General features: G+C 42.3%; 1 protein-coding gene across 7 annotated transcripts in view; it reads left to right on the top strand.

Moving 5' to 3' along the window:
- The window catches only part of arhgef28a (Rho guanine nucleotide exchange factor (GEF) 28a), a 551,732-nt gene that overhangs the window by 325,708 nt on the left and 208,590 nt on the right, over nt 1-17,434 (top strand). For 5 of the 7 annotated variants that reach the window (XM_078564009.1, XM_078563990.1, XM_078563999.1 and 2 more), the window contains 2 exons: nt 5,139-5,240; nt 15,160-15,283. In XM_078564009.1, the coding sequence (XP_078420135.1) occupies nt 5,139-5,240; nt 15,160-15,283 (226 nt within the window). The remainder of the gene's footprint in view (nt 1-5,138; nt 5,241-15,159; nt 15,284-17,434) is intronic. The other 2 variants (XM_078564027.1, XM_078564018.1) reach the window with 1 other exon arrangement.

Genomic DNA, 17,434 nt, shown 5'->3' with positions numbered 1-17,434 from the left:
TATTGTGAGTATTATGTCCTGCCAGTTGGAGACATTGACATGAACCTGCCTGCTAAAAAGTGCTGGATGTATGCAAATCTCAACTATGCCAAGGCTTTTTTTTTGAATTGCCATTCGATCAGGAAGGGAGAATTGTTTAATGTGGAGCTCCATGCATCTGTTCATTCCTCGGTGGGTCAATATACTGCTCCCAAGTACATGACACAAATGCTCTAGTGTCAATACTATGGGCGGGATTTTCCAGCCCCGCCTGCTGCCGGGATCGTCTGGTCCCACCGAAACTCAATGGACTTTTGGCTGGCCTGCCACATTCCCTGCAACGGCAGGGCCGGAAAATCCCGGCTTATGTGTGTGTACTTGGATTTCTAAAAGACATTTGATAAGGTGTCACATCAAAATAAGAGCTCATTGTTCAAGGGGTAACATATTAGCATGAATGGAAGGTTGGTTAGCTCACGGGAAGCAGCGAGTAGAGATAAATGGGTGATTTTCAGGTTGACAAGCTGTAACTAGTGGAGCGCCACAGGGATCAGTGCTGGGGCCTCAACTATTTATAATCTATATCAATGTTTTGGATGAAGGGACAGAATGTATTGTTGCTAAATTTGCTGAAAAAAGATAGGGGAGTCGGATATGAAGAAAACATAATTCTGCAAAGGAATATTGATAGGCTAAGTGAGAAATTTGGCAGATGATGTATAATATGCGAAAATGTGAGCTCATCAACTTTGGCAGGAAGAATAGAAAAGCAGTATATTATTCAAATAGAGAGAGATTGCAGGACTTAGCAGTACTGAGGGATCTGAGTGTCCAGGCACATGAATCACAAAAAATTAAAATGGAGGTACAGCAAGTGATTAGGAAGGCAAATTGAATGTTGCCATTTATTGCAAGGGGAATTGAGTATAAAAGTAGTGACGTTTTGTTACAGTTGTGCAAGGCCTTAGTGAGACCACATTTGGAGTACTGTGTACAGCTTCGCTCTCTTTACTTAAAAAAAGATATAATTGCATTAGAAGCAGTTTAGCGACTGATTCCTGGGATGAAGGGCTTATCTTATGAGGAAAGGTTGGACAGGTTGGGCCTGCATTCATTGGAGTTTAGAAGAATGAGAGTTGATCTTATTGAAACATATAACATCCTGAGGGTACTTGACAGGCTGGATGCTAAGAGGATGTTTCCCACTGTGGGACACATTAGAACTAGGGGACAGTTTAAAAATAAGGGCCTCTGATTTAAGACAGAGATGAGGAGAATTTTTTTTTCTCAGAGTCGTTCGTATGTGGAATTCTCTTCCTCGTAGAACAGTGGAGGCAGGGTTGTTGAATGTTTTTCAAGGCTGAGTTAGATAGATTCTTGATTAGTAAGGGAGTCAAAGGTATTAGGGACTAGACAAGGACGTAGAGTTGAGGTCACAATCAGATCAGCCATGATCTTATCAAAGAGCAGAGCAGGCTTGAGAGGCCGAATGGCCTACTCCCACTCCTAATTTGTATGTTCGTATGCATGTTTGTTTGTATGTACGTATGGGAGGGAGTGAGCTTTTGATGGATGCTAGCCCAACTGCTTTTATTGACTGTGGCTGTGCCTGCCACTGGCAGTATTTGCCCAGTACAACATAGGGCACATGATGCTTTTCTGGAAAACCATGACCAATTCAAAAGAAGTGAGTGACTGTCAGCTAGCTTCAAGAATGCAAAACATGAAAAGCCCACTCAGGCCATGAAATCCACTCCTTCCAAAGAACTTGTTCAGTTTCTCTTTTCATGGATGCAACTAAACTTCATGGCCTGGATTTCGAGGTCACCAGCATAGCAGTGGTACTCACTGACCTTAAAGAAAACTGCCTGTAAAGATCTGGTGATCTCTGTGGCATGGATTTCCCTTTTCCAATGTCAGTTTGACTCTGGCACAAATAAATTAAGGGGGTCTCCAGGATTAAGAAAAGTGATGTCATTAAACTGGGTAAGCAACTAAATCACATCTCAAGGGCAATTAAGGATGGGCAATAAATGCCAGGCTAGCCAGCGACGCCCACACCCCGTTAAAATGCATTAAAAAAAAGTATTTTCATAGACCGCAAACTAGGAAGTAAAATACCCTGATATCCTTCACTTTCAATTTAATATACAGAAAACAAAATAAATTAATGAGACACACACATGGGATTAAGGATAGAAGCTGGGATATCATGAACAAACTTAAAAAAAAATGTGATTTTTCTCAAATTAAAATGGAGAAATTTGACATTCGACAAATATAAAATTAGTTTTCTAGGACCACAGAGATTTGTCAGTAGTAATTAGGAATTTAGTATGCCATTAAAAATTCAGTTACATTTCATCCAATAAAGTGTAGCTTCCTCAAGAGTTTTTACGATGAGACTGATAGCGTAAAAGGGCAATTTTTTGTCAGTTCAGTGATTATAATCTGATTGCAGTCTGGGAGGACATTAACAGTGCACCCTATGAAGAGGTGCAGGATCATTGACAATTACGTTTGGATTTCCACGTTAACTGTTCATGTGAGAGCAAGAAATTGCTGTCAGTTTCAGAAGAACATTGATGGTGAATGTTGACAGTTTTTCCATCATTACTACCATAAAGCCAAGTCACTTAATCCCATGAGGACTCTGCTACCCATGTCCTAACCAAGTCCTACTTCCCTGTCATCCCTATGCTCAGAAACCTATATTGGCTCCTAGTCTGGGAACATCACAGTTTTAAAATGTTCATCCTTATGTTCAAATCCCTCTTTGGCCCATCACTCCCTACCTCTAAAACAACTTCCAGCCCTACAACCCCCTGAGATCCCTTTTCTCTTTCAATACCAGTCTCTTGCCCATTCCCTATTTCCTCCGTTCTGCCATCGGCAATCATGTGTTCAGTACCTGGACCCAAAGCTCTGAAATTCCCTACCTAAACTTCTTCAGCTCTCTATCTCTCTCACTCCTCCTTTAAGTCACTCCTTAAATCCTACTCCTTTGACAGCTTTTGGTTCCCTACCCTAATGGTGTCAAATTTTTGCCTGATGTTGCTCCGATGAAGTGCCTTGGTATGTTTTACTAATTTAAATCCATTATATAAATGCAAGGTGTTATTGTTGTAAATTGGCCAAATTTACATTGAATATTACACAAACAGGTTTCCAGGCTTTATTATGGTTCTCTGGAATTTAAAAGAAAACAATCAGGTGAAATCAGCTGTGAGAAAGTATTAACTTTTTCTGGTCAAAAGTAAAATTGATTTTTCAGAAAGATTGGTTTAATAGTGTAATATCAGCAGAACAAGTTTGTAAGAAACAAACAAAACAATTTAACTATATAATAAACACTGACAACCCTCTTCACTTATTGCAGTGCTAAAAGAAGCTGACATAAGTACTTATTAGCTGCATCACAGCACCTTATGCCTCACCTCAACTTTCATGCAGAGTTTGATGGTGGACTCTACGCTAATGCTGAATGTTTGTACAGATGCCTTAAAATGGAAAGCAGCTACCTATGTCTGCTCAGACCATAATACATCAACATTGGCGTTTCAAAAGCTTTTTTTAGTTTAACCCTTGTCTTCAGTTTCATCTTATGGATGAGGAGTGTAATTCTGGGCAGAGTTCTCCGGTCGGCGAGTGGGGGCGGGGCCTGCTCGCTGACGCATAAAATAACGCGCGGTGACGTCAGGCGGGCGTCCCGACATCACCACGTGTCATTTAGATTTTCAGTTTGGCGGTGTGCCTGCCGAACTGTCAAAGGCTTATTAAGGCCATTTAAATAGTAATTAATTCAATTAGCTGAGCTGCCCATCCAACCTTAAGGGCAGGCGAAGGGCCCAGGCGGCCTTCGCATTTTTCATCAAACCTCATCCACGGGCAGGATGAGGTTTCATGAAGTGTTTTAAAAGTCAATAAAAATGTTAAAAATAATTCTTTCACATGTCCCAGCTCATGTGACAGTGCCCTATACATATCACTTTACATCGCAATATGTGGTTAGCTTTTCTTGCTGCTACTGCTATATATTGTGTTGGTTTCAGTTGGCTTTCCACTAATATTCCATAAATCCTTCCCTTATGTTATGTCTTAGAGCTAAGAGCTGTTTAATTTATATTCATACCATTTATTTGCTGTCCTATGGGCTTATTATCTTGCATTTGTTCATATTAAGTGCTGTTTGCCACTCATTTTTCCACCTTCCCAAAGAATCCAGATCTCCTTATATTTGATTTACATCTTCCTTATTATTTCAAATTTAACCTCCCATTTGGTCTCAGTTGCAAACCTAGATGGATTTGTATCTGCCCACAGCTCCAAATCATTTACACACATTGCAAACAGCAGTAGTCCCAGCACTGAACCATACGGCATCTTGCTAGTGACCCCTTGCCATACTCTCAAAAGGAGGCAAAATGACCTGTTTCGGTCTCAGTTCATAGCACCCTCGCCTTTGAATCAGAGGGTTGTGGGTTCATGTCCCACTCCCGGAAAACCAAGAACTGTGATTGTACCCGAAAGAAGTTGCAATCTGTGACTGTTGGTAACTCGAAAGAGTTTCCTCTCATTTAGACAATTTTCACCCCATCTTGCACACATGCCTCCAATTCCATACTTATCTTTCTTGTGGACTAATCACTTGTGTGGCTTGGGATCAAAGACCATTCTGTAGATTTAATTTACTTCGATCCTTTTGACTGGTATCAACCTCCCTTGCACAAATTACTTGGCCACTTGTCTTATAATTGCCAGCAAATTTTATAGCATTCCTTATTAATCATGTAACATCATACTGATAATGTGAATATAGACCTAACAACAAATTTTGAGTAACATTAGATAACACATATTCACAATACCACATAGTTACAAATGGTCAGTTAATATTCTATTTCATTTGAATTATCCAGGTAAAAGATCCAGTAAGCCTATACCACTAACATGGGAATTTACACAGAATTTCATAAAGGAGGTTTTCTAAGTCTACATAGGAGTTTTCTCCCAATGTTCAAAAATACATTTCTCTATCAGATAATCTGTGGCAATTAAGAACAAGGTGTTAACTGCATTGTATGAATGTATGATCCTGTAGTTCTGTCAGTCATATTGTATATTGCAGCAAAATTTCAGGCATTTATCATTTTCTGTAGGGAACTTAGTTTTCGCAAATGGTCACAGTCAGCTGATGAGGAAGGCTGTTCGGAGCTAGCAGACTCGCTGCAGCATCTGACTTTGTCGGAGTTTCTTAAAGAGTATGTTTCAGTCCTCTAATAAATATGTGTGTGTTGGGGGGGTGTGTGTATGTGTGTGTGGTGGGTGGTGGTGGGGGTTGGTGGGGGTGTGTGTGTATGTGTGTATGGGGGATGGTGGTGGGGGTTGGTGGGGGGGGTGTGTGTGTGTGGAAGTAATGTCCATCTAACTTTAACCCCATTAAATAACACTCTAACACTCACAAACTGGAAAACCTCCCACTGAGGATTTTTACATGAAGCTGATGTGCTGGAACAGATTTTTCTGTTGACCAAGTTTCAGTATTTTAATGACCAAGGGCAGAATTTTTTCCCTATCCGTAGTCAGTGGGAGAGAATTCCATCCATCATTCTTGAACTAATTGATGTGATGGTACTGGGCAGTTTATTTGCTATTTTAACATGATTGATACTTCTGCCTAGTCATTGTCTGGAGAAGCTCATTCTGGAATGTAGATGCTTGATACCCAACTCTTCAAAATTTGAGAAATGGAAAAATTGCCAAAATTCTTTTATTTGTCTTGAAAAAGTCTAGCTGCTTGTATTTACCTGGTAACAAACGCTAGAAACAAATTACTTATGTAATTACATTTAATTTATGTTAGATAATATATTATCTTTTGCTGACACAAATATTATTTGATACAGCATCAACCATAGATAAATGGGCTAGAAATATCATTGGCATCATGTAAACAGCTTCTTTGTAGGCCTGACTGCACTAATCGAATTTCTACTTGTAATATGGAAATGTTCATACAACAAACATTATGTACAAAAATTGTCTGTAAATAGGAATATTATAAAACTCACCTAATTTAAATGAAAGATGGAAGACATCACCAAATTTCTACTTGCAAGTTTGAAAATTGTTAACACTAAGCAATACAAAACCACTCACTTTTAGCTAAAGGCCTATCATTTGGCCAACTGGAGTGATAGGAAGGTACTATATTTATTTTGCACATTACAGACAAGAGACACAGTGACGTTTACAGAAAGGTTACTTCACTCATCTACCTAGTCCTTTGTATCTTGGCACTCACTTGACTAGTGATACTAATAGCAGCACCAAGTGCAAATAGATTTCCCCAAGCCCTTACTTTTGATTTTACTTGTGAGGGGGGAGCATCTTGTAGGCTAGAACTCTGCAGGGCGAGCGAGTGGAAGCTTTGCTGACCTGTGCATACTGAGGCGCTGGCAGTGGGATCTAGAGCTGTTTTACAACTAGCTAATTTTGAGAGATTATCCTCCTAAACCTGGGCATGTGGCTGACCCCAGGATCCAGCCTTTTGGGTTAAATAGCTCCAGTTATGCAGTGAGGCAGCAGAGTGGTGACAGTGGCTTGTCTGAATGCCCTTGTGCAAGCTTGCCCTCACGTTCCTTATTAATCATAACAATGGTGCTGTCTTTAACTAAGCCATAAATACACTTGTAATGATATAAGAAAATTGGCTCATCTATAAACTGAAGCTGTACTTTCTAATAAAGATATCCCTAATTTCTAGTTAGGAATTAGCACTAACATGATGCAGATCTTCTTCTGGAATAGGCTTCATGACACTGATGATTTGCATACTTGGGAATACAAATATGTGACTGAACCAGCTTTTCTATATTTACATTATATGTTTTTTAAAAAATTATATTTGCATCCACTTCTCCCAATAAAATTACTTCTGGCTGTCACTTTTTAGCATACATTTGTACTGATTTTTCAAGTATAAATTCCTAGATTTGCATTTAAAATGAAAAGCATCTATGTAATTTTTTCATGGTTACATCACACTAGACTGTAATACTTGGTGTACCATCTTCAAAGCAGGTGATACTGTGCCACCTACGATCAGACCCATAAGAATTCAGCCTATTACCTGACAGTTCCTGCTATTGCCTCTCAATGAGTTTAGAGCCTTCAGCTAACCCTTCTACCCCTCTGCACTATGAGGTACCCATTTTTCCCCTCTGCCTGTTCTGCGGTGCTGTTCCCAGACCTGTTGTGACCTTGTCCTCCAAACCCTGCTGTGCCAACATTGACAGGGAATGGATTTTAAGCTGTTTAGGCATTTTGCATGCTTTTACTTTAGGATTGGCACTTTTCTCTTGGATTTGGCATCATTAATCATTCCCATAAGCTGATTTCATGTCCTTTACAACCTGGAGAATGTGAGCTGGAGGCTAAAACCATAAGACATAGGAGCAGAAATTAGGCCATTCGGTCCATCGAGTCTGCTCCGACATTCAATCATGGCTGATAAATTTCTCAACTCCATTCTCCCGCCTTCTCCCCGTAACATTTGATCCCCTTACCAATCAAGAACCTATCTATCTCGGTTTTAAATACAGTCAATGACCTGGCCTCCACAGCCTTCTGTGGCAATGAATTCCATAGATTCACCACTCTCTGGCTAAAGAAGTTTCTCCTCATCTCTGTTCTAAAAGGTCTTCCGTTTACTCTGAGGCTGTGCCCTCGGGTCCTAGTCTCTCCTACTAATGGAAACACCTTCCCCACGTCCACTCTATCCAGGCCTTTCAGTATTCTGTAAGTTTCAATCAGATCCCCCCTCATCCTTCTAAACTCCATCGAGTATAGACCCAGAGTCCTCAAACGTTTTTCATATGTTAAGCCCTTCATTCCTGGGATCGTTCTCGTGAACCTCCTCTGGACCCTCTCCAGGGCCAGAACATCCTTCCTGAGATTCGGGGCCCAAAATTGCTCACAATATTCTAAATGTGGTCTGATCAGAGCCTTGTAAAGCCTCAGCAGCACATCCCTGCTTTTATATTCTAGTCCTCTCGAAATAAATGCCAACATTGCATTTGCCTTCCTAACTACCGACTCAACCTGCAAGTTAACCTTAAGAGAATCCTGGACTAGGACTCCCAAGTCCCTTTGCACTCCAGATTTCTGAATTCTCTCCCCATTTAGAAAATAGCCTATGCCTCTATTCTTCCTACCAAAGTGCATGACCTCCCCTTGATGAAACCATGCTGACTTTGCCCGATTTTACCATGCACTTCCAAGTATTCTGAAATCTCATCCTTAATAATGGACTTTAAAATCTTACCAACGACTGAGGTCAGGCTAATCGGCCTGTAATTCCCGTCTTTTGCCTCACTCCCTTCTTAAACAGGGGGGTTACATTAGCGATTTTCCAGTCCTCTGGGACCCTCCTGACTCGAGTGATTCCTGAAAGATCACCACTAATGCCTCCACTATCTCTTCAGATATCTCCTTCAGAACTCTAGGGTGTAATCCATCTGGTCCAGGTGATTTATCCACCTTCAGACCTTTCAATTTTCCTAGCATCTTCTCCTTGGTAATGGCCACCATACTCACCTCTGCCCCCCCGACTCTCTTGAACTTTGGGGATGTTACTCGTGTCTTCCACCGTGAAGACTGGCGCAAAGTACCTATTCAGTTCCTCCGCCATTTCTTTGTTCCCTACTATTACTTCTCCAGCGTCATTTTCCAGCGGCCCAATGTCCACTTTTGCCTCCCTCTTACCCTTTATATATCTAAAAAAACTCTTGCAATCTTCTTTTATATTACTGGTTAGTTTACCCTCATATTTAATCTTCTCCCTCCTTATTTCTTTTTTAGTTGTCCTCTGTTGGTCTTTGTAGGCTTCCCAATCCCCTGGTTCCTCAATGCTCTTTGCCGTATTGTATGCTTTCTCTTTAGCTTTTATGCTGTCCCTGACTTCCCTTGTCAGCCATGGTTGCCTCGTCCTCCCTTTAGTATGCTTCTTCTTCCTAGGGATGAATTTTTGCTGTGTCTCCTAAATTACTCCCAGAAACTCCTGCCATTGCTGTTCCACTGTCTTTCCTGCTAGGCTCATCTCCCAGTCAATTCTGACCAGCTCCTCCCTCATGCCTCTGCAGTTGCCTTTATTCAACTGTAATACCGTTACATCTGATTCCAGCTTTTCCCTCTCAAATTGCAGGGTAAATTCTATCATATTATGGTCACTTCCTCCTAAGGGTTCCTTCACCTTAAGCTCCCTTGTCAAATATGCCTCATTACACATCACTAAGTCTAGAATTGTCTGTTCCCTAGTGGGCTCCACCACAAGCTGCTCCAAAAAGCCATCTCGTAGACATTCCACAAATTCCTTTTCTTCAGATCCACTACCAACCTGATTTTCCCAGTCTACCTGCATATTGAAATCCCCCATGATCACTGTAACCTTGCCTTTCTTACACGCCTTTTCTATCTGCTGGTGTCTTGTGCCCCACATCCTGACTATTGTTCGGAGGATGTACATAACTCCCATTATGGTTTTTTTTTTTACCTTTGCAGTTCCTCAACTCTACCCACACAGATTCTACATCTGACCCTACGTCATTTCTTGCTATCGATTTAATTTCATTTCTTACTAACAAAGCAATCCCACCCCCTCTGCCAACCTACCTATCTTTTTGATAGGATGTATATCCTTGGACATTTAGCTCCCAGTCCTGATCCCCTTGCAGCCATGTCTCTGTGATGCCCACCACATCATACCTGCCAATTTCAATCTGCGCCACAAGCTCATTTACCTTATTTCGTATACTACGTGCATTCAGAAACAACACCTTCAGCCCTGTATTTCCCGTCCCCTTTCTCATTGTCGTCCCTTTATCTGATGTGCTTGAAGTTAGATTCCTAACCCTTTCCAAACACTCTGTCCTATTTTGTGTTCTGGAGACTTTAATAGCCTCTCCTGGGCTCTTCCTTCTTTTCAGTTTTTTCATAATTTTCCATAAAGTTGAATCCACCCCCCCACATGCTAACCTGCTGCTTTGTTTCCCATTAGTCATAGGATCCCTCATTACTCATACTAGGTATTGTTATCTCTCAAGTGCCCCACATGTGTTTCTCTTATCTTCGAGAAGGCGAACTGATAAGCACGCTAATGATAAGCACTCGGCCAAGTTTGAACCAACAAATTAGTTTACCTTTCATAAAATATATGAACTTCCAGGAATGCAATTTCACTATGAGATTTATCTATTTCCTACCACTCATTGTAACAACCAATAAACAAATTGTGTAAGCTTTGCCCTTGATCTAAGCTTGTATTGCTGAATTGACTGCTTGTAACTTTTGAAAAATAAGAGTGCTCTCTGCCCTTTCCACTTTCCCATTCCCAATATATGGCAACAGCTTTGCATTGTAAGCTTTGCAGGATTTCTTAACTGGCTTGCTATAGGAAATTACTTTGACCATTTCACCTCCTCTTCATTAACAAGCCTACTCCTCTTTCAGGAGGCTTCAATTTGCACATGTATTTTCTCCTAAACCTCTAGTTTTGACCCTTTCTCTTTGGATTTCAGGCATTGTGAGCCTGATTTCACTACCGAGTCGCGGAATTTCCTGACTTGGAAGACCTGCCTTGGTTTAAAGGACCCCATTACACCCACTTTTCACTCTGGGAATGTGGGTTTGGGATACAGTCTGGCCCATCGGCCACAGATGCAGATTGTAGGCAGCCATGGGGGATTGGGTTGGGTGGCAAGGGAGCAAGTGCCAAGGTGGGCTGCTTTGGTTCTCTGGAATTTGTCCCAGCTGTTTTAGAAGCTATTACACCCTCTAGCCCTCACCCTGCACACCCCCTCACCCACACCCTCTCCGCATGCACCCTCTATGCAAATTCATGCCCCCCACCAACCCCATGCCATTGATACGACCTCCATGCAACCTCATATCCCCATTCCACCTCCAAAGCCGCTCATCCAGTATTCGCTATGGACAGATCTCAGGAGCCATGTGGAGTTGAAAAAAAAATTTCTAATAATCTAATAGTGCTTTCACACATTTACACTTGATGATGTGAGAAACTCCCATTCATGAAACCCATTCAAAGATTTTAAATCCTTTGAAGTGGGCAATCTGTTATAAAAAAACAAACACACTTCTATTCAGTAACCACTTCAAAGAAAGTTAATTCTTTATTAGCCTCTATAAACTGTCAGCACCCCCCCTACTGAGATAATTGCTTTAGCATTCATAATAAGCCCAGCTGTAATAACAGCTATTGGGAAATGTCAACAAAGAACTCTTTTGAAATAGCAAGAACAAATGGCAATGATTTTTTTCTAATCTATACCAGATGGCCTATCAAGCAATGCTGTCCAGCAGAAGGTGTTTTTTTTAAACTTTGATAGCTTCAACCTGTTTTTTTCATCTTTAAGCGACTGATGATTTAAATAACTTCAGATCGCAATGCTTAAATAGACCTTAACTGCCCTTCAGAGTATTATGTCAACTCTATAAATTTATGATCCAGAATTTCTATTATCTGCATGTAAACAGAATATATCCACATACATTTTATAAAGAAATTCATGTTTGTAGAGCTGCTCAGCAGGATAAATGGGGTGGCTCCATGAAATCAGGTTTTGTGTCAAATGCAGAGAAATTAAGTAACACATAGGGCTGTCTGCTAATCAATCCATTCGTGGTGTATCGTAATTCATTGAATCATGTGTAATCATCACACAGAAAATGCTTTTCAAATACATCTTCATGCATGCTTCTACTAGCTTATTTGTGTTAAAGATCCCTTAATCCCAAACTCCTGCAGAATATAAAGAATGTGCTGTATTCTTTGAACAGTGGAGATTACACTGTGCTGTGTTACAGCCTTAATCACAAATACTATCTAAAGTGCATGTTAGTATTTATTAATTGTGGTTCTTGTAGGAATAAATTCATTTTATATTGAAGAATGCAGGAGGAGCAGCACCAGGCATACTTAAAAATGAGGCGTCAACCTGGTGAAGCTACAACACAGGACTACTTGCATGCCAAACAACAATCTCACAACCAAACAGATCAAATCTAAGATAAAAACAAAAAACTACTGCTCTGTAGTCCTGCCATATCAGTCATGAATGGTGGTGGACAATTAAACAACTCCCTGAAGGAGGAGGCTCCACAAATATCCCCATTCTTCAATGAGCCCAGCACGTCAGTACAAAAGATAAGGCTGAAGCATTTGCTACAATCTTCAGCCAGGAATGCCGAGTGGATGATCCATCTCGGCCTCCTCCGGAGGTCCCCAGCATCACAGTCTTTAGCCAATTCAATTCACCCCTTGTGATATCAAGAAATGGCTGAAGGCACTGGATACTGCAAAGACTATGGACCCTGACAATATTCCAGTAATAGTACCGAAGACTTGTGCTTCAGAACTTGCCGTGCCCCTAGCCAAGCTGTTCCAGTACAGCTTCAACACTGGCATCTACCGGCTATGTGGAAAATTGCTCAGGTATGCCCTGTACACAAAAAGCAGGACAAATCCAACCCGGCCAATTACCGCCCCATCAGCCTACTCTCGATCATCAGTAAAGTAATGGAAAGGGTCATCAACAGTGCTATCAAGCGGCACTTGCTTAGCAATATAACTGATATCCAGTTTGGGTTCCAGCAGGGTCATTCAGCTCTTGACCTCATTACAGCCTTGGTTCAAACATGGACAAAAGAGCTGAACTCCCGAGGTAAGGTGAGAGTAACAGCCCTTGACATCAAGGCAGCATTTGACAGAGTGCGGCATCAAGGAGCCCTAGCAAAACTGGAATCATTGGGAATCAGGGGGAAAGCTCTCCACTGGTTGGAATCACACCTAGCACAAAGGAAGATGGTTGTGGTTGTTGGAGGTCAGTCATCTCAGCTCCAGGACATCACTGCAGGAGTTCCTCAGGGTCGTGTCCTCAGCCCAACCATCTTCATCTGCTTCATCAATGACCTTCCTTCCATCATAGTTTACTTCATAGCTGCAGTTTACACTTTTCTAGTTAAAGAAACTAAATTTGCCACTTTTTGGCACTTCCCACCCAAGTCTAAAATTGGACAGAGATGGGAGATGAAGGAGGATCTGGCTTCAGTTCTGATCTTTGCTCTGCTGCTGATGAAAATTCATTGGAATTTAGAAATAAAATGGCCAAAATGGGCTATAGTTACAAAATAGACTTTGGGACCTAGAAAGTAAACAATGCAGCACTTTTTAAGATGCTAAATGGCCTATGAAGCCTCTGAAAATGAGGGAGGGTGGTGCATGATCGTTATGAGCCAGAAATACACTGCCCACCATGTTGGTGTAGACAAGAAAAATAGATGTCCAAGACCCATGATGAAACAGGCATCCTTTACTTATGCAAACAAGGAGTCTAATGTTTGCTTGAGGGCAGCTGCATTCAGGAAAACCAGGTCCATGTGCTGCCTAACAAGGGTTCCTTAAAGTGACTGGTGCAGGCTGCCATCAACAACGTTAAGTGTTTGAAATGCGCTTAACTGAATAGGGAGCTGGGAGGAACAGGAGTGCTGCTCCCAAACACGCATTAAAATCCAGTGAGTGACCTTCTTGCCACCTACCCACCCAACTCCAACCTCTCTGAAAGTTTGAGGATGTGAGGGGTCCACCCACCCCCCTCCACATGTCCTTATATCTATTGAGGCCCTTAAGTGGCCTCATCCCATTGCCAGTGGTATTTTACCTGCGGCAGGGTGGTGGGAAGTGCACACCATGCAGGATGCCCAGCAGCTTTAGCTGCGCAGGCTGGTGTCGGACAATGGGGTGCGATCTCCTTTGTGTGCCCCCAAGGCCCATCGGCAGCATTTCTCTCTCCACCCCCCCCCCCCCCCCCCCCCCCGCCCAGTTCATTTCTCCCATTAACCCTCCACCCTGCTCTCCTGAAATTGCCCCCCTAATCCCTCAATTCCCTTTCTCAGACCCCAACCCCAGACTTACCTGGGCTCCTCGGCATGGTGGAACTGCCTGTAGTCCCATAGTCTGGCAACTGCTTCCATTCGTGCTGCAAGGACTAAGAAGCCATCAACCATCCAATTGGCTGGAAGTCCCTAAGGCGGGCCTTCCTCCTAAGATCGGGGCAGAAGTCTCACCTTAAAGCAATTAATGTTGCTCCCAATGTTAAATTGGTGCGGGGCAGCTGTCAGGATCATGGGCAGGCTTACCTCCGTCTTTTTACTGGGAAAGTGAAGACTTTGGCACCCTGAAAAATCCAGCCCCTTGTGTCCATCAAAGCAACACGGGCAGGTACATTCATAGATTAATGCAAATGAACATACAACTAACTCAAAAAGGAAATGTAATACAGGTTTGTAAATGAACCATCAGGCCTATAGGGACATTTTCCCCTTTGTACTAATTTTGCTTCTGATCTTCAAAGGCTAATTTTGTGAGTGTGCTGTGCTTGCAGCAGGGTGTTGTGTATCAGCAGTCTCCTCGTGGCTTTACTAGCTAATATCACTTATCCTAAAATATTGACTTGCTTGCAGTTACTGATGACATTCTGTAATAACTGTGTACCACTTTATCTTGCTAGTAACTCAAAGCGTGAGATTTATCATGAAGATTACCTAACCTTATTCCTTGAAGTATCTTAAAATTGCGGCAATTAAGAATTCGTGGGATTCATTTGTGACCAAAGGTTTTTTCCCATCTATTCTCATCATGTTTTCCCCTCCTCTCCTAACTTGTTGGCTCCTTGCTGGGGTTATGATGTTATGGCAACAGCATCTGCCTTGCTGATATTAGCCTTTATTTATCTGTGAGCCTTAATGGTGACTGTTAACAATCTATCCAACCATCGGCGTCATTAAAACCAAACTCAAATTTGTTCTTGCCCAATATCCACATCAGCATACTTCCAGCAAGGACTGCTGGATAGTGTTCTGTGGCTGAAAAATATAAAGTGAGCCCTTATTGCTGTCTGGCTGAGATTGGGTAACACAGTACAAGCTAGGGAATCAAATCCTGGACCATCCTGGTCTCTGTAGCTCATCTGCACACTAGTTTAGCGCACTGAACCATAAAAGGCATGTGTTTTGTTTTACTCTGTGAGAATGAAATCCTAGAGTGAATTTTGAAATTTTAGTCAGTCAGAAGAACTTGGCCTAAACCTATTTTTCCCACAGAATTGAAGAGGAGGAGTGGGACAAGTATATTATTCCTTCAAAAGCAGAGACTGAGAAATATAAAGTGAGCCGCACATTCAGCTTCCTCAAAAACAGAATGACAAGCACCAGAAATAAGGGAAAGGTAAATAATAACCTTTTATTATTCAATTTACAATACTTTCTGTTAAGCACTGCAATTGGAACCAGTTGGCACATCAGATAATCCGGTAATACATCAGAGGTCTTAGTAAATTGTAAGGATTACCACGTAGTTTTTGGCTCATGTAAGGCAGTGGACATGTGGCTAGTAATTTATTGCTGAGGCTGCAAATATCTTATATGATGTAATATCAAAAGGTTATTTTGTTAAATATTTGAAATTCATAGAATAACGTTACAACTCTTTTAATTAGCCTCGCTATTATAACAACTACTGCCACATTCAACAGACCTTCACTCCTTGACCAATCAAATAGCAGTAAGGTTGTTTTCATGTCCCTTTGACATTTGTCAAATTTACTTACTTCCTCAGGTTGTTAGCCCAGTTCTCCTAGTTTTGAGGCTTCTGACTTCATAAAGTAATGCAGAACTGTCATTTGGCTCATGGAGTCTATGCCAACTCTCTCACAGTGCAATCCAGTTAGTCTCACTCCCCCACTCTTTCCCTATATCCCTGCCATTTTTTTAATGCTTCAGATATTTATGCACAGTGAGTCCTCACTTAAAGTTCTGGATGTGTTCCTGAAAATTGTGACTTTAAGTGAAACAACATTAAATGAATCATGGGTTCCCATGGGAATCAATGTTAAAGCTGGAGTTAGGTTCCTTCAGACATTTCTTGCCCAGAAAAACCAATGTACAGGTTGAAGTACTGTACTGTACAAATGCAGCACTCTGCATTCCTAGCTGGGATAACTTGCGAGGTAAAATAAATTAGCCAAATGAGCCCTAACCAGCACAGCTTCTGTGTCTCACCCACAGCACTCCTGAAACTGAGTTCAACTTTTTGCTTGCTTTCCTTTCCCACTCTACCTCTCTCTCTCTCTCTCCTTTCTCACTCTGTCTGGCTCCTTTCCCACATTGTCTCTCTCCCCTTCTCTCCTTTCCCACTCTGTCTTTCTCTCTCTACAGAGCCTGGACCCCTTCCTGACAATCTGTAGAGACCGAGCCCCTGTCCCGGGTTGGGAGCTGAGCCGGCGGGGGTGGGCGGGTGGGAACGTTGATTGAGTTGTGGGGAGCACGGATTGAGGCATGATGACCGCGGATTGAGCCGGGAGCCCTGCTCACTCCCCACCCCCCCGCCCCGTTACTCACACTCCATCACCTGGTTGGCAACTTGCAGTCCCAAGCTGCCATGGCACCATGGTGATGACAGTTCCAGCTGAGCCTGTGGGTCAGGCTCCCTGCCCTGCTCCCAGGATGTCGTGCCTCAGTCTCTCCCTGCAACCCCGACCTCTGGTAATGACTGCTGCTCGGGCATCAGAACATGGCGGCAATTGGCCCAGAATGCAGTGGGAAGTGGGCGCGGGGCCAGAGTGTAAACAATGTAAAAGTGAAAATGGCAACGCAAATCGGAAAAGCAGGCTCTAAAGAATAAACAACGTTAAAGCAAAACGACGTTAAGCAGGGTGACTTAAAACAAGGGCGTTTGTAATTCTCTTTCGAAGACGACGATTGAATACGTGTCCATCACTCTATCAGCTAGTGCATTCCAAATGCTGCCACTTGTTGCATAAATGAGTTTTTCCTTATGTCGTTTCTGGTATTATTGCTGGCTGCCTTAAATCTTTGCTCTCTGGTATCGATGCTTCAGCCAGTAGAAACAGTTTCTATATATTCACCCTATCTAAATCCTTTTTTAAAAATACTTTTTGATAATGTGGGAATCCTAGCCTTTTTAAACTTATATTAATGTCCACTGATAATGCCATCAACCACACTGCTTATTTCTTCATAGCCAGAATTTTCTGTTTGGCGTGCGGGACCCTCGTACTGACGCCTAAAATGACGCGCGGTGACATTGGGCGTGCATCCCGACATCACTGCGCACCATCGTGATAATTCGGTGGATGGGCGCGTGATGATCTCCGATGCGCACCCGCCATTAATTAATAGGCCAGCCAAGGCCCTTGAGCCACTAATTGATGGCGACTTTTCAGGGCCCGTGCGATTTTCAGATTGTCACACGGGCGCAATGGGCAGGTAGGCCACATTTCTATAAACCTCATCCACAAGTGGGATAAGAGGGGTGAGTAGGGTTGCGAGTGGTCTTTGGTAGACAGTTAATGTTCAA

Source organism: Cetorhinus maximus, chromosome 2 (assembly GCF_964194155.1).
Source record: "Cetorhinus maximus chromosome 2, sCetMax3.hap1.1, whole genome shotgun sequence".
Lineage (NCBI taxonomy): Eukaryota > Metazoa > Chordata > Chondrichthyes > Lamniformes > Cetorhinidae > Cetorhinus > Cetorhinus maximus.
Note: the sequence above shows the minus strand (reverse complement) of the source record. Positions and strands in the feature narration are given on the sequence as shown.